This window comes from Cyprinus carpio, chromosome A6 (assembly GCF_018340385.1).
Source record: "Cyprinus carpio isolate SPL01 chromosome A6, ASM1834038v1, whole genome shotgun sequence".
NCBI classification, from domain to species: Eukaryota; Metazoa; Chordata; class Actinopteri; order Cypriniformes; family Cyprinidae; genus Cyprinus; species Cyprinus carpio.
Window position 1 is genome coordinate 17,438,699 of NC_056577.1, and position 25,501 is coordinate 17,464,199.

Sequence of the window (25,501 nt, forward strand, 5' to 3'; positions counted from 1 at the left end):
AGAGCTGGACAGAGACACTTTTAAATGGCTGTTTGTTTGGGGAAACGTTAGTATTGGTGGCTTGTCCCACGACTTTTTATTTTAAGAAAAAGAAGCTAAGGACTTTCTCACAGGAGAGATACAGCGCTTTAACTTTAACAACGTCCAACTGGTCTCGCTCGCGCCCGTGCGCTCACTGAGATTGAGCGCGAGCTAACAGGAGTTAGCTGGACGGCTATCTGCGGCGGGTGAGGGGGACAAATACGGAGAGGAACAGAGGGGTCGACAGAGAGCGTCGTCATCAAATGTAGTAGCATGTCGCCCTCGGGAAGAAGTAACTCAAGCTTTGGATGAGTTTCCGTGGCGCAGTTCGATCGCAGAGACTTTCTGACGCGACGGTGGGTTGTGATGTTTCTGCCAGCGCGGGGCTCCGGCGGAGGCGCGGCGTCGGCGGTGTCCCAGAGTTGGCCGGATACGGTACTGTGGAGACTGGGGGGTTTCTTTCTCCTCCTGCTTCTCGAAGGGGCCCGATGCCTCGCCAACCCGAGCAACGCGCCGGGCATAAAACAATAACAATAGGCCGAATGTGAACGTCTTCATGAGCGAGGAAGAGGTCAAGAAAACTGTTGGGGTGCGTAACGTTATACTTTATTTCCCCGTCTGCTCAGTTATGTTCCTGCCGTATCCAAAGTTTTGCTTAGAACCAGAATGTTTTGCCACTCTTTTAAAATTAACTGTATTTGCTTCTAACTAACTACTAAAATCTTATTAGTGTCCAGAAGTACACGTGTTGTTTTAAACATGCTCCCAAACTGCTGAAACTTTGTTGGTTAGCTCTCCATATGTTAGCTTTGAAAGGCCAAACAATCCGCAGAGTCCTTGTAACCTCTAAACAGACAGCTTCTGCTTAAGAAAAGCGTTAATATCTGTACAGAAGTGTTACGAAATTACGCACGTTATTTAAGAAAAATAAAAAGCGATTGGGTTTGTCATTAAATCGAAACTGATTGCTATAAAGTTTTCCAAGTGTATTTCAAAACTTTACATACTTGTGTTATAGGAACCATATGTGGAGATTTGTAAGGTCTATATCATGCACAAGATGCAGAGCAGAGGTGTATGAGCTGATCTGAGTCATTCATGTGCATCGGTGTGTGTCAGAATTAGTTGACACAAAAGTCGCACAATGGATTTTTCCTTTCCGCTTTGTGTCAGGCCAGTCAGTAAACACTGAAATTCAAATGCAAGGCACATATAACTCTGGAAAGCATTTTGGTGCCGATATTTATATAGACAAAAAGCAATCAATCAAATTATGTAAGCTTGTAACCAGATTTAGAGCTTTTTATAACAGTATAACAGACTAACTTGCATAAAATACATTGTCACTACCTCACAATAATATGTCAAATTTTTGTACTTTTAATTTTGGGGATCAAACTATATAAAACAATGTAATACAATGTTGATTGAGAGATATACAAATAACTTCCATCAAAAGCCTGTTGATGCTCATATTCTTACATTATTTTTTCTTATGTGATATAGGCTTTAGGATTAAGGTTTGTAATAAAGTGGAAAGTGCATTTTCATACATTTGTCATACTCTTGTAATACTAATGAAAAACTATAGGTATAATTATGCAGTTAATTAACAGCATATGAATGTTTATGTGTTTGTTTATGACTTAATGGCTCTGCTTAAAATGTAAATTTTTGCAGAATATAGTCCTCTTTCCAGACTAGGGGCCAAACCAAGTGTTTTGTACTCTGAATAATTTAATGCATTCATGGTTATTGAAGATAAAAGGCTTTTTGACGCGTTTGCTATGTTTATATTCAGAGTAAGTTTGTGATTCAGCACCACTGTGTTTAATGCAGTGAGAACTGATTAGAGGTTGTTGATTGCTGGGTATTTGTGTCTGGGCCTATAAGCAGTCATTATCATTGCTAATGTCACAGCATAGTTAATGGAAGGTTTGGGGGCTGGAGCATCAATTTCCTGCTGGAAAGAGGAAGCGGAGACAGGGGCATTTTAGAGCAGCCTTGTTCGAACTTGTTTTGAGGGTTTACCCTTTCAGCTTAAATTGATAGCAGTTTCTATTAGACATATTAAATGTGGCATTTATGTAATGTGATGCAAATGATGTAGCATTTAGCTCGAAAACTTGAACTTTGAGTGTTGCCATATGGAGTATAAGGTTTCAAGTGATGCAGTACTTAAGCTTTTTACATTTGAATGCTTTGAATTTTGTAAAGGATGTCACCTAACCAGATGTTCAAGACATGTCTGTGGTAGTTATGGTTAGTGTTTGAGCGGTGTTGGTGTATCAGTGGCTAATGCTGATATCTACAAAGAGAATTTAAACTTATTTTTACATAATATTTTGTTTAAATTCACCAAATGTAGTTAAAATGGAAAGTGTTCTCTCTGAATGTTGGTAACAAGAATCCAAATATGAGAAGCTGAGAGGGTTTATTTAAGCTTTTTTGAAATGCGAACAGGTTTGAAAGATGATTGTCCTCTGGTCTTATACCCCTGTTATCCTCTGTAAAGCTGATCTGCATGTATATAATATATATTTTTTTTTTGTCACGACTGACTTTGGGAACAGAGCTTATAGCTATGAGTGCATCTTTCAGGGTGCTCTGCATTTCTGTGTCTCCTCGATGATTGATGAGCTTTATGGTGAGCTTTTACACTCTTTGAAGATCATATCAGGTTATTATAATCAACATGTCGCCTGTAGTTTTATGCTGGGTGCTCTTGCATTTGTCTTGTGATGAAGGCTGGAATGGAGCTCTTTAAAAAAAATTGGGGAACGTGGAATGGAACTGCTCTTTCAAAAAAAAAAAAAATCCTTCTCATAATGTAATTTTCCCCTTCGCTCTTCTGCTGCATCCCCCTTTTTTGTGCATTCTGGGAACCCACTCAGACTGGTTTTATATCAAATAATGATCTGTAGCATAAGCTTCACCTAAGATTCATGAGTAATCACAGTGTCTTTCTCTGTTAACATGAATTTTTTGCTCTCTGTTCTGGTTCAGCAATGGGTGCCATCTTGGAATTAAAACCACCTTGTTAGACTGAGGGCCATTGTCCCTGAATGCATTTATCAACGGGACATCAGTAGCCTGTAGTTTTGCACTGCCAGTGCCTCAGAGAATCAGGTGTCCACTGTTTTGCACAGGAGTCTGATTACCACTGATGTGGTTCAGAGATCCTGTTCTATGACTCACAGGAATTCTTGACTTAAAAGTTTACGGTTGTGGTTATATGGATGCCCATTTTTTTGGTGCTTTAAATAAATGTGTTTCCATTTTCTCTTAACTCAAATGGATTTATATTTGGCCTATTTTGTGGCAAAGCCTAAATTTCCCCAATATTGCTATTACAGATGTAACAGTTTTGCAAGCAAATGCCTCAGTTTCTGGAGTTAGGACCAGTTGATAACATTTCTATTTAAAATTATTGCTATGTTTTATATTTATATCACAAAGTTTTGATATTATGTTGACATTCTCATTCCAGTTATCAATATTTTTCTTTCATGAATACTTGGGTGGGGGGGGGTGGGGTAAACCAACAATCAATGTAATTTAGTGTAAATTGTACACAAAAATAATCACAAAGAATCATATCTTGACTCGGATATTAATTAATACCATAATCCTATTTTTGTGATAGTGTACTGTTTGTATCCCTTTTCTGCAATGTCATAATAGAAGCTTAAAATCAAAAGAAAAAAAAAAAAAGAATTGCAGATGGTTCACTTACATTGGAAGTTATTGGATTATGTTAAATATGTCAAGTTCTTTCTCATTCTTCAATTTCTACTCTGCCTCTCTTCTTTCTTTCCTCTTGCTTTCTTTTTCTGACATGCTCTTGTCATTTCCTGTCTGAGCTTTCAGGAGTCCTGTAATTCCTTTCACAGATCTTAATCTTGCCCCCCCTCCATCTTTAAAGCTATGTCACTACATATTATCTCATCCTATACATGTTCTATAGTGACGCTGATGTGTGTGAAAGGACATCTCATTGCTGATCACTTCAAATGATGAAATGCAATGTTTCATGTGATATTTACATTCATATCACAATCTTCCCTCTCAGATCTGTGAGTTAACTCATAGCATAAAATTAAATGCACTGGCTTTTTATGGAGACCGCTGCTGAAAGCAGTGTTTTGATGGTTTTTGCTAAAAACCTTGTTGTCTATTTCAGCAAGTTTCTGCTCAATTGATGTTTTGTTTTTGGCAGTCATGTGCTGCACAAAAATATAATTTAATTCATGTCATTGATCTCAAGACCATAATGAAATTTTAGAAGTATTCAGTGTTTATTGAAGTTAGAGGTTGTGGAGATCAGTAGTATATAAAATCAGTACAGATGAGCTGAATATAGTATGTTAAGCACTGTCATCTCAAAGTATCAGAACAGCAGTGAAACCGGGCATGAAGTGAAGATACTTTTAAAAAAGCCTTTCAAACTTTCAAACTTTTCTCCCTTGTAGGGATCTATGGCTTTCCCTTGTGACATCACTGCACCGTTCATCCAGCCTAGTGCTGATATAGTAAAGAGAGAAAGCTTTAACTCTCTCCTTCAGAGTTCCAACACCACTGGGATGAAAAATCTCAACTATCCAGCTCTTCATTGCTAACAAACAGCGTCAGCCTTTTTGTGTCTGAGTTATTTTGGGGGATCATTAGAAGGCCTTGGACAGTGTATGGCAGTTCATGGAATGTTTAGGTCATGAAACACATCCACTCTGATTTACTTGAATAGATGCAACAGACACATGGTTGCAACTCTTTTAAGGCTTGAGATGGCTGCGTTTCATTTAGTTAATTGAAACAGTCAATTTCACAGTCAATTTGATGCCTGTAATATGAGAAAAATTTATTTCAGAGTAAAATAGGATCTTGTAATTTAAGAAAAAGTGTGTGACTGGTCTTCTATCCATTGGAAAATGAATAGCACATGCAAAAATGGATGTTTGCAGTTCTTTGTGTACAAAGTCTGATACATGTGAAATTGAAACTTAAATGGTTTTGGTGACAGCCACAAAGGAAAGTCGAGTTAGAAATGGGTAATGTTTATTAGTATTTTTTTTGCCTTGGGGATAATGTAGAATAACAAGCTTTCCTATAGCTCAAGCAGTGTAGCATTGCACTAAAGATTCAGGTCATGGGTTTGATTCTTGTAGATGATGTAAGATGCTTTGAATAAAAGGTGTAAGGTGCATGAATGTACATGCATAATCATGCATAAGTAAATAAGAAAATAATTGGGGTCAGTTAAAAATTGCTAAGAATTGGTTAGTTTATGATGATTCCTGGGTTTTTGCAATGGCTACAAGTAAAACTTTAGAGAGATTCTGAATACTTTGACATATTCGGCTAGTCCACAAGAAACCTTTGAAAAATCTAGCAGCTCAATTTCTGTCTTGGATCAAAGATCTGAGCTGCATGGTCAAATCACACACACCCCTGGAGAATCATTCTCTGCAGAGCTACACTAGTGATGGGCTATTTGACTTCTTCTCTTTGGTGTTATTCCAGAGCAGTCTTCATCTCACTGGTCTCACAGTGTAAACCACTGTCTTGAGGAGCGTTCTTCTCCACTCCACCAAAAACCTCAATTTTACTGCCAAACTTTTAAAGGTCACATCTCTTGTCTTTATCTTCAGCAGACTTTCCTCTGACTCCATATTAGGAGAGACCTCAAGAGGTTGAGGTATTTGGCCTGGGCCAGTCTTTTATCAGTAGTTTCCATGGCAGTGTGAGAGGGAGGTGAGTGAGTTGCTGATTTTTAAATCATTGTGTTTATGTGGGGATGATCCTGACACTCAGAAAAACATGAATGGACATGAGACCAAATTTATAGTGCTATACCAAGATCTCATTTAATGAAGAGTGTCAGCTGACTCACCACAAAACTTGATGGCCAGTTAGAAAGCACATCTATGTTGAATTGTTTTTCGCAATTTCAGTACTGACGCTAACTAGACGTGATGACTATGCAGCAAGTGATACTGTAGAAATATTGTCTTGTTTTAGGATATTGGGTCTCATTCTCTAAGCATGCATGGCACTCAAATTTTGTGCATAAAATGTGGGTGGAAACAATTTCCCAAACAAATCATGACACCATCTACCAATAAGTTTTGTATTAAATTTCATTCTTAATTTATGTCAAAATATGGGAACAAATGAAACCACATTCAAAAAAATCACATACTTTGGGTGGCCTTATAAACATTCAGATGAAATTTTGGACATAGACAATTCATCTTATTTTATATACAGTGAAAGAGTAAGAAATTTATAGCTTGAGCTGAGTGGTTTCTTGCATAACGCAGATACGTGTATGGACAGCTGTCTAATGAAAAGTCTGACATCTGGGTCTGTATAAAAAGTTTGTGTTTATGAGGATGTAACACTTGGCATTGCCAAGTGTTTAAGAGTACAATAAACTAGTCTCTGTGGGGCTAGGCTTATCACAGTGTCTTTAGTTTTCAACTACATTATACTGCGTTGCAGTTACAAACCAGCCTGTCCTTCCTTTCATATGAGTAAGCGAGCCCTCCCTTGTCTGTATCATACCCATAGAAGTTTGTTTACTTAAGCAGCAGCTGTACTGCCATGTTGTTCCAGTGCAGGCGGGGAGTTCTGAGGATACCTCTTACGGAACAAGCTCTGTTTGCTTGACTGCGATGGCAGCTGTAGTAGGACTGGCTCATGTGGTTGTAATTAATGACTGGTGCTGACTCCTTTTGAGCACCAAGCAAGATTCATTACCAAGCTGCCACAACTCAGCCATGACAATCTGGAACCTGTCTCTTCAAAACAATGCACTTTCCACAGACTCAAGCCTAGCTGTCCAAGTGATCCCTCAGACCCTGGCCTCAGGAAAAGCAGGCCTGCAGGAAACTAATGTTCATTAATGAGATGAGAGCTAAACTCTGTAAATGGGCACTGAAAGAAAGGATCGTCACTGCTTAAAAACTGATCAAAGAGCTTAAAGTAAAGTCCAGCCATAAGAATACGTGAGTGGACTTAAAATAAAGTTAAACATTTTGTGGTTTAGTTGTAGAGCTTTAATGGAATGCTAATTTTGGTGGTTCTGTTTATTTGCGCCTCACATTGACCCTCAGACGTTAACTGAAGTGTTTTGAATGCAGATGAAACATTTTCAAGGTTAACTTATTTAACCTTGACCACATTTATACATGTGCTAACTGAATCTTAGTGATCATACATTTCTGTTGCTGTCGCTTCAACTCGTAGACTAAAAAAACAGTCGATAGCAACAGTGTACTTGGCAACACTGAGCAGTATCATTTAGTCAACTAGACGACTAGCCTCGCACATCCTTTGTAAATACTGTCTGTCTATTTACCTACTGGTTGTTACATACATAATGCAAATAAATGATTCATGTGTGGATGTAAGAAATTAACAAATTGTGTTCTAAAAATTCAAATACTTCAAAAATATTATCGGATAGTTTTTACATATTCTTGCAAAGCAGTGCGATTTATATGGAACAAATTAAATGGAGTCAAATTATAATAATCACAACTAGAAAAAAATGTGGTTTGTCTTACTTAAATTCTTAAGTCTTTAGCACATAGAAGAGACCATGGTTAAAAAGTAAACAAGCTGGACTCAACAGACTGAAGCCTTCTGAACAATGTTTATCTATAATTTATCATCTAAAAATGTAATTTGGCTCCCTAAAGGTTTCAGCCAAAGACTTAAAGCCCTATGATGTGGCTCCTATAATCATGTTTAAAAACTAGTGTAATATAATATACGTAACTTTGCATGTCCCATTACTTTGAGGAGCAGTTGTGTCTGGATTGAAGAATAGCCTTAGGATTAGTCTTTGTAATCTTGTTTGATGTTGATCATCACAGTTGCTTTTATCTATTACCTCCGTGAGCAATTGGAATGGAACAAAAACTTTTTTTTTTTAGATGATGATATCTTCTGCAGTATTTTATCGGTGAAGAATGTAGGTGACCTTAAACCGATGGCCTGTTTCAATTTTTTATTGTGATGACAGGGTGTACTGTAGTGAAATAAAGACTAAGTGGGTGACATAAACTGACAAATGGTAGTTCCAGTCGGAATACTTTCTGCATCGTTACCTGTTACTGCCCTCTTAAGCAAATCTGTCTATGTTTAGTGTGACTTGAACTCGGTATGTCTGGGATGAAAAGTTTGTTCCCAGAACACACTGACTGAACATTGGGCCTGTAAACCTATAAAACACTTTGTTGACTCTCCTGCCATAGATCACTAAATTCAGAATATTCACTAAACATTTTTTTTTTTGTGCAGATGTCAGTGGAAAAATATTGACTGTTAGGCCAAATATTTTAACCAACGCAACAACTATTGAATTTCTTGGTTTCCAAAAAAAATAAAAAAAATAAACAAAGCTACGAGATAAAGGCCTTTAAGGTCAACATGATACAACATTTGTAACAGTTTTATTTGTGTACTGTGATATATTTCTGAATGAGAAAGGATATTCAATGAAACAAAAGTAAAGAGAAGACTACTTTTTTTCTGTTTTAATGGTTAAATTAAATTTTATTCATCAAAAAGCATGTCTAATTAATTGAAATCATGAATTACAATATTTAACAGCAATTTATTGAAAGTTTAACAAAAATTACATTTTAAGGCCCTGTGAAATGTTTTATTTTTACCACATTCTGTTTTCCATTATTTTTCTGTATTTAATTTGAATGGTTTCATAAAAATTTTATAATCAAAAGCATCTCTAATTAATTGATTGGTAAATATTCCTTTTAAATAATGTTTTAATAATAATTTTATTATTAACATTAGTAGTAGTAGTACTGTCGTTACATTAAGTAATATATTTGTAACAGTTTCTTCAAGTTAAACCAAACCTTTAATTTGACAGGTTGCTGTAAAGACTTTTAAGTTTCTGTTTGTATATGATATTATTGATATGATATTTTTCTCAAATTAAATGGTCAAATGCTCATGAAGTGACTCTCAGATCAGTTCTAGAGATTATGTTCCTGTGTTCAAGTCCTCATAATGAGACAGCAGAGGCTGAAAACACTCAGAGGCTGTCACGCGCACTTCAGTATGTGTGTAGTAAACGAAACCATGCCATTCATTCACACACAGAAATATTTTAATAGTATTTTTGCAGCTTAATATTCACAGACAGTTGTTCACATCATGTTTTGATTTGTTTATTGAACTACTTTTGATTTATCCATCAAAAATATGGCAAATTCTGTGATATTCTGCATTATGTAAATCTGTAAATTTGGATTTTATGACTGAATTCTGCAATTCTGTCCACGTGTTCCACATCACAGAAATCATAGGGCATTACAGGACCTAATTATCTATTGACAATTGATTGGATTGTGAAACATCCAAAGCCAGCCACAGCTAATTATGTATTTCAATTACTATTATGTACGTATTATGTATTTCAAATACTTTGGAATAGTGTGCACTGAAAGAATTCTGCACAAAGACCACTTTTATTAAGGAAAAAGGTTTTGTTCTCATATTGACTTCAACAAACAGAACAACTCTTAAAGGACACCCAGAACTTCCCAGCAGTGCTCATGTGGGGTTGCCATTTACTGAGATACTTTCTGGCAGTATTAGTAATTATTTCTCCAAATGTGCTTGCCTCTCTCCGAGCCTATAAATCCTTCAGGGGGTTTCAGGGACCTTTGGTCATCACACATAAATAAACACACACACTTAGACACTTATTATACCCCTGCTGAAGCACCTGGAGCTTCCTGTGCCTCCCACACACCCATGTTGCTCATCTGCGGTGGCCTTTAACCAAATTGGGGATTAAAATAAAAGTCTAGGTTACTTATAATTGACAAGTTACTAATTAAAATACACACGATTATTATTTACTGTCAATTCAAATAGACATTCCAGGCGTTGTTTCACTTAATTCATCAATGGCGTTTAGTTCCCTCTGCATGTGCTTCTGTTTTTGCCTGCGGTACATGGAAGATCCATTAGTGATCCGTAGAGAGCATCACGTCTACTGAAGTAGTGGAAAATGGGCGCTGTATTATAGGATTTTTCTGCCCTTTGCTCAGAACACCATATCAAATTTTCACTAGTAATGGTAGAAGAGATAATGGTTGACTGGAATGCCATCAAGCCTAAAAACCCCAGCCAGTCTCAAGTAAAATCATTCTCCATTAAAGTTGCCTTACAGCTGCTTCTAAAATAACAGGGCAAAGTATGGTACCATTGAAAGATTCTTGTGTTTTGCCCCGCATAGTCACTCGACTTGAACATGTGCCCAAAGCTAGAAAAGAGGTTGAAGAATGCTTTCAAGGCGAGCTGAAAGACGAGCAGGGAGCTATTACAAAAGAAGTCCATGAATAGAATAGGAATGACTGGCAGTAGTATTCTCATTTGAATGCTTGTCTATTCGAACTGCCACACTAAATGGGGGGTAGGCCCCTTTTCCCTTCAACGTTTTTTTTTGGTCATGACTCAACCTATTATTTAATAGTACACTAGTCTATGCTCTTTTCATGCTTGTTTGAGACTTTTTCTGTTTTAGAATATGTGGTAGGCTGTTTACAATGTAAAAAAAAAAACCTTTGAGTCCTGGAAAATATTGATCAGAATTAGTCTCCGTCTTTCATTCCTTGCAAGCTATAACACTGGCCAACATAAAAATAACTAATTTTTCTGTTCAAGCAGCATAACAAATTAAGTAAATAGTTTGTGTACCCATATAACAAGAAGTTGTTGACCCTGGTCTTACCCAGTTTTGGTCAGTTTGAACTTAAGGATACTGTTGAAACAGTAGAAATATTCAGGAGAGAAGATTCTTTGTGCTAAAAATATGAATAAAATATTACGTTCAACTTTTGGTTATTATTGACGTTTGTCTTGGTTACCTTTAAGTTAGGTATAACAATTTTCCATCCTCGTCTAGTTTAAGACTTATGTTCATCTTGGAAACACAAATGAAGATATTTTTTATGAAACCTGAGAGATTTTTGTCCTTCCATTGAAAGTCTATTACACCCAAACTTTCATTCAGACTGTTCATAAAGACATTGTGCATGATTGCTTAACACAAGAATTTGTGTGGCTGTTTAAAGGTGCTGTATGTAGGATTGACACCAAGTGGTTGAACTAGGTGTTGAAGTCCAAATTCAAAATATTGTAGAGGGTTTATTCACCCAACCCCTTACGCCTGTTTCACACATACTCCGTTTGCAGTGTGTATGCGTTGCGTATTTTTTTACGCATCCATGTTAACGGATTACAGCATTCACACTGCACGCGGTTGCGGTCCATCAGTGCGTTCCAGGAGCGCTGCGTCTGCATCAGTGCAGCGATTGTTTACGTACCGAGTCTATTTTTGCTGTGCTGCACGCAAATTAAAGTTACAGCGCATTGTTCGCGGTAAAAATTAACATGGATTGACACGGAAATGCAGTAATTTCACAATAAATGTATACTAATTATACATTTATGTGTTTCACATGCAACACATGGGTTTTTGGCTAGGTTTAAAACAAGAAAAATAGCACCTTTAGATAACAAGGTAACTTAATATATGCACTTTTATGGAAGCAGAAAAACAAAGTTCATTAAGACCCTTGGGATTGCTTGTAATAAAGATTTAAATGCAAAAGGCACGAGAGTCGACTGTTTCTGTCAGCTGTGTTTTAATTTTAAATATTTGCGATATCCTAACAAGAAAAGTAGGCTAATTGTTGTGTTTAAATGTGTTGCCACTTGCTTGAGCAGCTTATTATACAAACCTAGAAGTCAAAAGCATGAATATGTTGTTTATATTTATTGAGTTTAAACTGTCTATGATTATGAAAGATTGTTACTGTTCTGTGATGAAAAGTCACAATGCTGAAAAAGATTATTTTTTATTTGTATTGTTTACATGATTTGAAATCAAAATAATAAACAAATGTTGTGTGTGTGGCCTAAACAGCCGTGGATCAGTAGCGGAGTTCAAACGCGTCCTGTGTATAAGCACCATGAGTCCGTGCAGCTTCTGCACCACATACGTAACGCACATGGACTGCATACGCACTGCAGACGGAGTATGTGTGAAACAGGCGTTAGACTTGACGCACACGCAGGTTGCCAGATTGACGACACCAACAGGAATGAGCGCACTTCACGATGAATGGAATGAAATACGCTGTGTTTTCACAAACCAAAACAGAGACCAACATTCCGGCCTGGAACACACATTTTCAAAGGAGAATAACTGACTGTAGCATTGTTTTTCAGATAAACAAGTATGTTAACTTAGCATGTTTCTTAAATATCTGCAAGCATATGATGTTATTTAGGTGCTTTAGTGGAGTCAAAAACTTACATACAGCACCTTTAAAGAGAGATTCTGTTACTTAAAGTGATCAGACTTGTTACTCACTTAGCAGACAATTAATCAAAACAAAGAGATCCATAGACTTACATTGAAGGAGTGACCCAACCCACATCCAGAGAACAAAATATCATAGAAGCTGTGACATGGACACTTTTGATTTGAGTCAGTAAGGCATAGCAATGCTAAAAACCACTCAGGCCACCCTAGCAACTACATAACAATGCCATGACATCATGTTAGATGTACACCACCACTTTCCTCAGAAAATGTGGAAAACTATTTGCTGATCATCATCACACAAGCGGATGAAAATATTTCCAGAATCTGAAGTAAAACTCATTTGTAAACTCATAAAGTCTTTTGTCAGATCCTGTCTCCCTCTGTAGGACATTTCATTGCATGAAAAGACATGTTGGTTTATAGAAATCAATGTTGATATGTGAATTCATGTACATGGTTTGTATTTTTGAAGGATTCGTAGTGGATTGGATAAAAAATCATGCACTCGGGTCTTTGTTTAATTTTAAATAGGCTGTCTAAATGCAGTCTCTTAGTGAAGCTGACAATTATTTTCTAAAGTGTGGAATTTTTTTATTTATTTATTTATGCTAGTGGGACCTCAGGCTATCAACAACAGCAAACTCTTTGAAATTTTGCAGGGTAGAATGTGTGTGTGTGTGGTAATTGCAGTTGATCTCAAACTGGGCTGTGTTCTTCCAGAGGTCAGACGTCTGCTGGGAGAGGTCTTCTTTCTATACTTCACCATAGTTTGGGTTATTTTCACCGGCTGTCCAAGTTGTGACACCACTGCCATTTCCGCTAGGTCTGCTGCTGTTCTTCCCAGCCCATCCAGTTCAGTTTACAACGAACAACGTGTTCACATCAGCTCTATGAAGGGTAGCCTGGAAGTGCCACAGTCACATCTGAAAGTGGTTTTCTGTCCATTGCAGCGTTGCATTCTGGGTCTGCCTGCCTGCTAGTTTATCATTTACTTTTAGCCCACACCTGTTTGGTATTACACTGATTACCCTCCTGACCATCTGTGCTGAACTCTTACAATCGAGGGACTCCAATATAGCCACCATGCTAACATTCTTGATGACAATAATGAGGCCCCAGATCTCCTTATTTTGCATGTGCCACCGCTTTCTTTAGATTAGGGTTGACTCCTCTGCCCTTTTGGCTTCCACACCCCTGTGTGAACACTGCATCCTGTGAACACTGAACTATTATTACTATTAATAAAAATATTTATTAAAATCTAAATTATAAAATTTAAACAATTAGTGCAGCCTTTCCTTTTCTTTTGCAGAAACATCTACAAAAAAACAAACAAATGAAAAGCGATACTGTATCGATTCTCAAAAACAGAATATCGATATTTAAAAAAAAAAAAATAATAATAATAATCATACAAGATTCAAGGCAGTTGTTTCATTTTGAGTTCATATCCCGACCGCTAGATAGCAGTCTTCATCTCTGAACTTAAACAGTGAGAGAAAATACTAGCATTAAGGCGCACCACTAATGTTAGCATTAATATAGTTCGCTGTCAGTGTACAAAGTTGAAGTGTGGTGTCATTTGGGCTTTTTTGGTAACGTCCGCCCTGGTACCGTGGCGCGGGCAGGCGGTAAAGTCGGCTGCAGCTTTCTCTTGTGTTGGGGGCGTTTTGTGCAGTTAGGGTGGTGCTCGTGTCACTGTCTCAGTGATTGTACATATTTCATGTATTTTCTAGGGCTGGATGTATATGTATATTCCCTGGCATTCGATTTTCAATTTTGAGATTCAAATATTAACACCTGGCATCCCCCTCGAAACGGTTCTCATTCGCGCTTGAATATGAATCGCCCCATGAGTGATCGTCATGAATGTCATGCTTCTGTTCATCTGGAAGAGAAGACAAATGCTTGGAAAATACTTGCGAATACGACAGTCATAAAAAAAACGTATAGTAGCTCAGCCTAATTGTAATTTGTCTATATTAAAAGTATTGCTCTTAACAGACCTGTGTGTTTTGTATCACTAGTGCAGTGTCCATTCTTGGAGCATATAAGCCCTGCCCGCGAGAGGCACACCACTTAGGCTCAAGCTGTTCTGTAATTTAATAAAAGTTTATTAATTCTGAATGTGTCGCGTGTCCATATTGCACCAAAATGCAACACTACACTCCCTTGGGTCCGCAGCAACACACCCGCCACTTGGAAGTCGATTGGATGAACGGTTCTCAACATAATCAAAATGTTATGACATTGTATGTGAAAATTCTAAACTTAAACGAACCTTTAAAAAGCAGGGTCTAAAAATATATATGGTGTTTTTTTTATATAGAATACATTTTATACATTTAAATTTAACTAAAGAATCCTGCAAGCACTTTAATTTCGCCACTCTACACACTGCACAAAAAGTAGTTCAATAACATTGAATGTTACAGGGACTGATTATTGCAAATGCAGATCCCACTGTGTTCTGGTTAAATAATTTTTTATTTATTTAGGCCTATTGATTTTTTTGCTAAGGTTTTGCTTATGGTGGTGTGCTTCTAATGACAACTTTCCAAAAAGTATGTCCCATTTCTAAAATAAGAAATATCCCAATATATCGCCTTGCTTACAAGATCGCAGGGTATCACAACATATCCCTGTATCGTGATACATATCGTATCGCCAGATTCTTGCCAATACACAGCCCTAGTTAATAATAAAGATATATGTCTCTAATCTGTCTTTTTTGCTTGTCTGTTTCATTGTAAAAAATAATAATAAATAATTACGCTTGGTTATCAGCATATAGCATCATTTTAATAAGACTGGAACATACGAAAAGGTTTACTACACGCAGTATTACGCCAATCATGGGCAATCAAATACAGCCATAATACTGATTTATATTAAACATATAAAAGAATTCAAACTTATTATTATTATTACGACCCAGCTTTCATTCTGGAGTGCGCCGGCTTTTGAGTCCACCGGAAAACAGCAACTTGTTTAGTACCCGAAAACAATGTGCATATCTGAGGAAGAGTCAGTCACAGGATTTTCGATTGTTTGTGAGGTGAACACCATTTAATTTTTTTTTTTGAAATTGTTTATATCACATCTATTTAAGAACAAGTCATTTCAGATCCGTAATCACAATACCGTGAAACTGTGATGTTTTGATTGTGATAAGGTTGTCATACCATCAAAATTTCATACCAGCCCATGCAAATTAGAAACAGCTTTTCAGGATTTGAAATCTGAAATTAAGATTCTGAAATCAAGCTTTTTGAAATACTTCAAGTCTGCATGTAAACTGATGGTCTGTCGAGTTCTTACTTGGTTTGTTATGCTAGAACTTGATCAATACAAAACATAGCCGCTCTCCCCTCCATCCCACCCACTCACTCTCTGAGCTTGACTGCTGTTATGTCCTGTGCACTGAGGGATTGAGGATAAATCGAACTCTGAGTACAAGAGCCTCTTTGTTCTACCTGTGCTTACCTCTTCTCCTGGCTCTCGCTTTTTGTTTGTACCTTTCTGAAGACAGAAATGTGATCTCCAGAGGCCAAGAAATCCAAAACCGCAGGTCTGTACCTTTGGCTGTGGGGAATTACATGGATGTAAATCATTCATGTCTTTTCATTTCATTCATGTATTGTTATTCATGTATTGTCTGTAACTGCAGTTTTATTCTGTGTTGAGTGTTTAAAACAGAAAAGTCTTGTTCTGAAGTAATTACATCCTAAGTAGTATGTTTTGATGATTTTTAAACCATCATAGAGTGGTATTTTTTTGACACATTGACACATTACTCTGATTTATCTAAGAATTTAGTCTGGCCTGTTCTCTTTGCACTTCCAGTTCTGCCATGTCTTTTATAAGATCATCTCTTTTGTTCACTGGCAAGCTTGAAGATGACTCTCAAACAAAGCTGGATCTTTGGCAAGCTCTTTGCGCAAGATCCACCGACATAATGCTGTATCGAAGTCTCGCCCCGTGGACATGTTTTCTCCCTGGTCTCTGCTTTTTCAGAGTGGAAGCAATTGAACCATGAAAGGGGTTTTGAAGCTACATAAAAAGACATTACAGAGCACTGCTGTGAGGGGGATGCAAAGATTTAGTTTTGCAGCAAGCGGAAACCACTTTTTTTTTTTTTTTTCAAGACGTATGGTTAACCGCAGCTCTTTTGAAATATACTTGTTACTTGAGCATAAAGAAAAGAGGTTAAAAAATGGTCCCCACAGAGTCACAAATAAACAAGCTTGAAAACACAGACTGCACATATGTTATAATAAACTCAATCTCCTAATTATCCTGTAATGGACCTCTTCTTCAAGGGTGGGGGCACTTTATGCCACACAGGAAACTGTTTTCAAACAACCTCCTGCTTTCTTTTTGAAACTTCTGGTCAGAGGGTTGAGCACACTTGACCCATGAACTTCGACACCCTCTTCATCCACTGTTTTGTGGGCTCAGTCAATGACTGAGCTGAGGCTTGTTCCTCCTGCAAATTCCTTTCTCAGTATATCCTTGTTTAAGTGTCAGAGATTGAGAAAAGATGGAATTTCAGTTAAAAAAAAATGTCCCTTCTGTGTATTTCATTACAACTTTCAACTTTTCCTGCCTCTGCTCACTTAGTCTCAGCCTCAGATGGTACAGACGTCCACAGTCTGTTCACTGACCATTTGATGCATATTGTATACAGAAATGGCAAAAGTTGGAAACTGGCAGTTCCAATCCGGTTGGTTTTATATAACTTGAAAGTAAGAGGATGCAGATTTATTTTAAAAAACCTGTCTTTTGTGCATGGTACCTCCGTAAATGTTTTAATATTCAAAAATACAATTTGAAGTTTTCTGACTAATTAGCACTTTAAAAACCACCTGTGTCTGCAGGTATAATCCAGTTTAGACAGTTTGTCTACGTTTTACAATGTCAATGGTGTGAAAATGATGGGGAGGAATTCATGTGAATGGGGCTTGAGAGGGAGTTTGGAGTGAGAGCGCAGACCCAGCCTCCGTTGTTTTGCCAGATCTAGTTATTATGAGCATCCTCAGACTTTTTTTTCCCACTTAATATGTCACTATAGCAAGTTAATAAAGTAGGAAGTTACAGTTGAGGGTTAGCAAATTATTATTATTATTTATTTTTATTTATTTATTTAAATTATTTATTGTTACCATAGCAAAACCTGGCAACACTGAATCTGTGACACTTAAACTGGCAATAATCAAAAAAAGCCCATAGAGAGCACAGTCACGTTATTGCTGACGGGATACTGCATTCGGTAAAACAAATACAATGATCATCATGATGTTATCTGTACAAAACGGTATCAATGCTTTCAAAACCTGTAGCCTAATATGTAGTTTTATTTATTTTTAAATATTTTTCAGATTAAATGTCAAAGTGAATTGTTCTTGGTCGCTTTATGTCAGTCAGATGGCCTCTTCTTTTCTAAGTGGCTAGAAGATTCATGGCCAGAAAAAGCTACAGTGAGCACCAGATAGTGGTCTGGTTCTGAGTCTACTACTCGCATGGCTGTATAAGTGTATCAAAGCAGTGTGGACAAAAGTAGGTTTCAGACAGGTCACATGGTGCAAGACATGGGAATGTTAATTAGTATCAAGTCTGTGGGTATGTCTGTAGTATAAGTCATGCCTCAGTAGTCTCTCACAGCTGGCTAATTTTTCTTATTCTTTGTGCTCAGAGGATTATGTTAGTCGAGACGTCTGTCTGAACTTTGAGGACTCCTGCATCTTGATTGTGTCTGTTTTGGGGGCCACACACAGCCTATTTGCTCCATAGGTCGGCAGCCTCATATCACTGGAGGGCAGATTTCTGTTAACTCAAACTATCCTTTAATGCTGCTAGCTGGTGCTGAATGTCTCTGTTTGGCTAGAAAAGGTGATATTTGTGGAGCTTAAAGGCTTTACTGAAGGGGGCATAAAATTATTATCTTTGATTAATCTAATTATTATTACAACAATTAATTGACTGATCGTTGATTATTTCACTGATTAATCAGTAGGCTTTGTTCTATTATTCAGCTTATACAATTAGTTTTACAATTACACATATTCGAACTAATAAATACGACAAGGTAATTTCAAACAATTATATTATTGTAAGACAATTACAATTATACAATTCATTTATTACAAATACAAATAAATATATTTGGCACACAAAAAACTGAGATGACAGACAGAGAGACTTTTTTTATTCACCATTTAATTAACTGTATGTAAAAGTAACTGACTGATGCAACATTCTGCCTGACATATGGATATGGAACTAAATAAAGGTAAGGGATAAGACGTTTTATTTTGGGGTAAATTATTTTATTCAAAACATTTGCTCTCTTAAAACATCTTATATTGTTATAATGATCAAAAAAATCCTGAGCTAGATTAAGCTTTAATCTATGCAAACCAAACTATCACTTTAATGTAAAATTATTTTAATTTTTTTTTTTTTTTTGCATTCACTAATAAAAGATTTTATCATTTGCTAGCTCCACACTTAAGAGTTACTTAATAACACATGATCAAGTTGTAATTCTAACTGAAAGCAACACGGACACTTTTTATTTTTATTTTTTATTTAATACCGTAATTAAAAAGTGCATAGCACATATTTACATTCTTCTAAAAGCTGTTCTCTGCAGCGTGTAGTTCGGCTCTCAGATGCGCTCTATGTGCGCACTTGAATGAATTGAATTGAATGTTTAAATATGTAAGACTCAAAAGCACGTGCAAATAATATGTTCTGTCATCTGTCCCGAGCGTCTTTCACGCTGAAATATTTGTGGGAATTTCCCACTTTGCAAGCGCGGAAACTGCGGGAATGAGTAGAATTAGGCACACAATCCCCGCAATCCGGCGGCGAAATTCAAGCCCTGGTACAGATGTTTTCATCATTGATAATAAGACATTGTTCTGAGCATCAAATCGGCATATTAAGGATAATGTGACACTGAAGACAGGAGTCATGGCTGTGGAAAGTTTAAGATGTATTAATCTAGAAAAACAGATATTTTGAATTGTAGTTTTTTTTTTCTCTGTATTTTTGATCAAATTGCACATTGGTGAGCATAAACTTTGACCCCAAACTTTTGAGCAGAAGTGTATATTGATTTCATGTTGTCTCTAAGCATGTACATCTAAAACATCTAAAATTTTAGCAAAATAATAATAATAATAATCATCTACTGTTGTTTTAGAAAGGGTATGTGTACTCCCATCCCCCTTATGTTTGAGCAGACCCTATGACAGACTGATGGGCTCCAGTCACCCTCAACGGGGCCTTTCAGTCATGATAAGGTTTTGCCCCAAGGCATGGCAGAAGATTCCAGCTGTCAATCAGCTTCACACGTCACTGCGTCTCATTCGTGTGGGAAACAGCCTCCACTTTAGATTTCAGTCTTGTGTTCATCATCACTGCACTCTCCAGCTGTTCATTGGGGGCTGGTTGCAGTAGAAACTGGGATCGCAGGTGTGCTGTGCTGACTGGGAGAAAGGCTTTTCAGGTCGAGTCTCTCCCAGGAATGTAGCCGGGAAGGAAACACTGTTTAGATGACAGCGTCGTTAGAAAATGGAGGCCAGGGAGGGGAGAGCAGAGATGTTTTGCTTTGAGGGGTGAAGTCCTTAAACATAAACATACTACACTTGAACGTTTTTCTTTCACTGTATGGAGTAGGTGGCACACTGAGGATATTGTTCTTGGTATATAAAGGATGAAAACCATTCCATGTGGTTCTAAATGGACAGGCTAGAGAGAGGAATGAATGACTGTGGTCAAAACTTGGGGTGGCAGTTTTTTGGTAGTTTCATAGGTCCCATCAACTTTATGTGAAACATTCAAGAATATCAGCAGGTTTCAGTGGCTGTCATACCTGCCCTCTATGATATAATGGATCCAAATCTTGCTTTTTCCTGCAAGGAAGTGGAAATATGTCAGACAGTGGTTGTTCACCACACTGAAAGAATGTATTTTATGTATTGTTGCCATGGTTTCCTCTTGCACCATATACTTCCAGACGCTGTGGAATACATTAAGCCTAAATGAGCATGTAGGATGTTTTGATGATGAAATATAAAAAGTGAAGTGACATACAGCCAAGTATGGTGACCCATACTCAGAATTTGTGCTCTGCATTTAACCCATTCAAAGTGTGAGAGCAGATATGGAGTCTATATTTTATTCCTGGGTGGTTGTGTGAATGTGAAAAAAAAAAAAAAGTGTTTAACAGTTTAAATTCTGTCATTCTTATCAGTTATATCGTTTTTAAATTATTTTTCTCTCTCTCTCTCTCACTCACTTTACAGGTCTCGATGCTGAGTTGTACTATGTGAGGGATGATGTGGTAAATCATTATGCCCTTTCCTTCATCCTGCCTGTCCCCAGTGACACTAACAGCCTACATTTCACGTGGCACTCCAGCAGCAAGGTTGGCCCTGTTCATGTATCCTATGTAAACTACCATTCACAAGTTTTGTGTCAGTATTTGTTGTTGTTTACTTTGTTCATTTTTTTGTACTTTGTTTCAACAAAGAATCCTAAAAAAAATGAATGGCTTCCACAAAATATCAAGCAGCACAAACATTTTCAACTGTGATAATTATAATAAAGCTTTCTTAAGCAACAAATCAGCTGAATGGTGTATTGGAAGGATCATTAAAGGCACTAAAGACCAAAGTAATGACATGTCATCACATTGATTACATAATGGAAATCAACTTTTAAATTGTAATATTTCACAATACTACTGTTGTTTAACTGCATATACATGCTTTACCACATGCTTTACTCAAATAAATGCAGCCTTGATGAGTGAAATAGACTTTTTTTTCAAAACCAAATAAAAAACATACCAATCCCAAACTTTTGTAATTGCTTTATCTATGATAACTATATATATATATTTTCCATAATCCTTGTTTTCTGTTTAGGTGGATTACAGGTTAGGGTTTCAAGTGGAAAACACTTCAGCCATGGATCAACCTCAGAGCAACATCTCTGCTCAGGGGGAGGTCCCGCGCACTCGTTCAGGTGAGTGAACTATTTCTCTCTTTTTTTTTTTCTTCCTGTCATTTGTTCTATATTCAAGTGAAAAGATTATGACTCCGTCTTTGTATGTTTAAAGGTCCTTGCATAAAAATGACCTGTTCTATTGGTAAAATGATTCTTGTCAGACATTTATTTATAAAAAGTTTATATATCACAACTTAAGAACCCACAGCTTTCTTTTTTAAGGTTTTATCTACTCAGTTCCTGTTAGGCCTGTGCACACCAAGACAGATTTGGTGCAATAAGCATTTTAATTTGAATGAACGGCGGTTAATGCAGCATTAACATTTACATGGCGTCAATGCAACTGCATTTTTTTTTTCACAGAGAGGTGTTAAAATCTCTTCTCAATTGCACTGTGAATAAAGAGCAGCCTATACGATTCATGCTTTTGTTTACATGCCCAGAGCCGCTGCAGTTACATAAAACTATTGGTGACTTGATGGCGCTTCCGAACAGATGATTTTGCTAAGCGACAGTGAATAGCAGAGGAAAAATCCTGTGCTGGCTGTCTTGTCTCGGTACTCTTGTATTTGGTGTTGCCTGATAAGCACCATAGTGAAAACAAAATCTAAATGGCTCTTAGAAAACATACTGTCAGTAATACTGTTTGCATCACTTACTGTCAAGAGAGTTTTTTGCATTTGTATGCAGCCTGTTTGATGTTTTTTGCATTGTCTGAACAACAGTGCAATAAATGGACCAAATCTATGTGCCGAACATTCATATTGGTGTGAACAGGTCTTTAACTGGTCATCTTATGTAGTTTAGTAGGATTGGGCAAATGCTAGTGTTTACAACTTGAATATTTGATAAAATCAAATTTGGTCTTCCAGTAAGCATGCTTTCTGTGTGTCACTCCAGTGTTCAGAGTGGATATTTTCTGCTCTGGAAAGGCTGATGGAGAGGCTGTGCTAACAGTGCAGTTGAACCTGACTACAACCGTCAACAACTTCACAGTGCTTAACTTCAAACGCAGGAAAATGTGTTACAGAAGTAAGATTTTTTCATACATTTTTACCTTATTTCCTCCAATCCATCTTTGTTTCTGAAGGATCTTAGTACATGTTAGTGTTTTCTTTTCACTCTATTTTTTTTTTTCTTTCTGTAAAATATGCTGTGAGTTTTGTGTGTGTTGGCAGATGTGTGTCAGGTTTCACATTGCCACAGACTGCAAAGATGATCATAACACAGGCTTTCTGTCATATGCTTCCCCGAGGAAATAGCCAGTGAATTTATTCCCTGCTTATTTGAAGCACATGAGCCAAATTAACTGCCGGAGAAGAAAAAGAGTTTGGTGTATGCCCCAATTTTCTCTCCCTTGTGGAATAACTGGGTCAGCATGTGTATGCGGTGCTCAAGAAGATATTGTGTCTTATACTTTGTATGGAAGGAGTGAGATTTTACTGCCCTGGCAGCAATTTACAAACCAAACATAGAGACCACAATTAACCAGTTCATGTTTTTGGATGAATCTCATGAGACCCATCAAGACAATGTCACATTTCACCCCAAAATCAAAGAAAAGGAAAATATTGTTCTCAGTATCATAATCAAAGAAAAGTAATTACAGTGAAGTATAAACAAAATTGCTTTTTAGACTTTGATTTGTATCAGAATCAGCATAATTTATTGTATTATAGTATCTTTTTGTAAAATACAATAACGAGATATAATGAGAATTAAAGAGCCTTTGCTTGTCACAGAAAATAAATGTGTGTGTATATATATATATTATCTGTGATGGGCAAAGTCCCTTTAATCTTTAATCTGCAACAAATCTTTTTTTTTATGTGATTGGTCCTGCATACATATTTTTTATTTATTTATTTTTTTAATTTGCTGTGAAAAATTCTGTAATTTTCTGTAAGCAAATTCTAGTTACTCTGATTGGCAACATTCAGTGATATAAAACAGTAAACTGGTATATGCCTTGCTCTTTGCTGATCCTTCCCCTCATTGTTTTACTTTACAGGAATTGAGCAGCTGGAGCCCCCCAAAACTCTGCCATTCCCAAACACAACCATACAGAGAATAGATCGTGAGTATTTACAATTTATTATTTGGCCTTTTTAGTGAATGTGGTTCTACAGTGAGGACAGTCTTCACTCAGCTCTCTTGTAAACTCTCTCCCCTCTTTTGGTCTTAGCGAGCAGTTCAAATGCTCCCACCACATCCACACGAGTTTTTCTACATCAGCGTGTGTGTGTGCCTGCATCGTCATCTTCCTGGTAGCCATCATCCTCGCTGTGTTGGATGACACCATCCACAGCATGAAGAGAGTGGGAAATGGATGACAGGTGCGTGTAATGTATGCACTTCTGTGTTTTATTGTTTAGTTAGTTTAACTGCACCAAAACAGTAGTGGTCTCAGTACTACTCAGTAGTTCTCAGTAGTATAGATCAAATTAAAATTTTTTATAGTGTTTCTGGTCATTTGCTCTCTCGCTCTCTCTCTCTCTGTGTGTGTGTGTGTCTGTGTGTTTATTTATTTATTTTTTCTATTCATTGTGGGTTGTCAGAAGAAGACAGGAAAAAAACATCTCATCTCCTACTAATTTCATACCAGAGCTGGGTAGTTTCACTGTGTTTTTTCTGAAATTGAATTGGGCATCAGTACAAAAAGCTGTCTTTTTCAGAATTATAAAAGGTTGGTAGATTAGATTTTACAAGAAGAGACACAGAGCTCCGTTTATCTTCTAAAACATATCAACCTCAGAACAAGAATGTGCTCAGACTTCATATTCTACCGGTGGATTGTTTTTGCTCCACAGCCCAAGTAGTCGATCAGAAGAAACCAGAACTGTTTAATGATGATGATGATGATGAGTCAGTGACATTAGATCATGATTAGGTTCAATGAGTTTCATGAGGCAGGTTAAACCTGCAGCATTTTAGGTCTTTCTACAGGGGCCTCAGTGTTTAACCTTTGGAGTTGGAGTCTAATGGCTTTAATTGGGACAATTACGCAGCACTTAGTTTTTAAATGCACTGGGGTTCAGGGCCAGGTAAAACCCTGCACCTTTTGAAAAGAAAAAAAGAAGATTTCATCATAATAGAGGCTGTGAAAGCATTTAAAAAAGAAAGACTGGTCTGTTTTAGTAAACAGATTTTAGGTTATTATAGTAAGTCGTGATATAAGCCAAAGTACCTTTCAAATTGGTGCATTTCATTCCTAAAGTAGTCATACTTTCCTCTCACTAAATCTTTTAGCGTCAGCGACAGTTGGAAGCTCTCAGGGTCTGTCTCAGCCTTCCACCCAACCACCACCCCAGTACCTGAGGGCGGACACCCCCAACAACGCTACACCTGTCACCAGTAAGACTGCGATCACACCACGTCTCTCACCCCTGACCTCAGATCAGCAACTCTCTCAAACATCTTAACCATCTGCCGTAACCATCTGCACTCCTCTTCCATGTTTAAAATGAAACCCGAAACCAGTCAGAAACCTGTGTCTCCACCAGGAGAAGTAGCTCAAAGAGCAGATAAACATCACCAGGATGCTTTGCTCCCCGTGGCTAAGAAAGCAGCTTGTTAAATTGTTCTAAATTTCACACCTCTGGCAGCTTTTTGTCTTGCCGTGTATACACCAAATGTGCATTCCTTTATAAATGAGAAAATTGGAAACGAATGATTAAATTAGCTAAACTAGAATCAGAAGGTTGGAATAAATAGACACGCACATTCCCCCTCCACATTTTTTCCCCTTAAGGTTAGTCCAGCATTATTGTTTTTGTGTGGTCAGAATGGGTATAAATGTTTCTTGTGTATGCGTACTTAAGGTTGTCACGTCCCCTCACATAGTACCAAAGTCATATGTCAGTCTCCTGGTATTTGCTCAATCCTTCACTGTCATTCGCTAGTGCCACCTTAGAGCTGTTTCTTCACACTTAGGTTGTTGTCTTTTTATTTATTTATTTTTTTCCACCACGGGAAGCTGACCACCTCCACCCCTTTTCCAATACTAATGTTATATATCCGAATTGTTTTCATACATGCATACCTGCATATAGAACGGGCTAGAAGTAAGATGCAGAACATACT

The 25,501-nt window shown here is 37.2% G+C and overlaps 1 protein-coding gene across 1 annotated transcript; it reads left to right on the plus strand.

Annotated features, from left to right (window-relative positions):
• The first annotated feature begins 4,771 nt into the window (after positions 1-4,771).
• On the plus strand, positions 4,772-23,701 carry LOC122145304 (tyrosine-protein kinase RYK-like). Its single transcript, XM_042758230.1, has 6 exons — positions 4,772-5,772; positions 20,713-20,834; positions 21,337-21,436; positions 22,319-22,450; positions 23,430-23,495; positions 23,604-23,701. The coding sequence occupies exons 3-6, from the start codon at positions 21,379-21,381 to the stop codon at positions 23,687-23,689; spliced, it is 342 nt and encodes a 113-aa protein (XP_042614164.1). The 5' UTR covers positions 4,772-5,772; positions 20,713-20,834; positions 21,337-21,378; the 3' UTR covers positions 23,690-23,701.
• Positions 23,702-25,501: the final 1,800 nt, after the last annotated feature.

Bases quoted from the DNA above. Each gene is read 5' to 3' on its own strand.
- LOC122145304 (XM_042758230.1), top strand. From the start codon at position 21,379: ATGGATCAACCTCAGAGCAACATCTCTGCTCAGGGGGAGGTCCCGCGC. The intron at 21,437-22,318 runs GTGAGTGAACTA...GTGTCACTCCAG, and splicing joins GGTCCCGCGCACTCGTTCAG to TGTTCAGAGTGGATATTTTC. The intron at 22,451-23,429 runs GTAAGATTTTTT...TTTACTTTACAG, and splicing joins CAGGAAAATGTGTTACAGAA to GAATTGAGCAGCTGGAGCCC.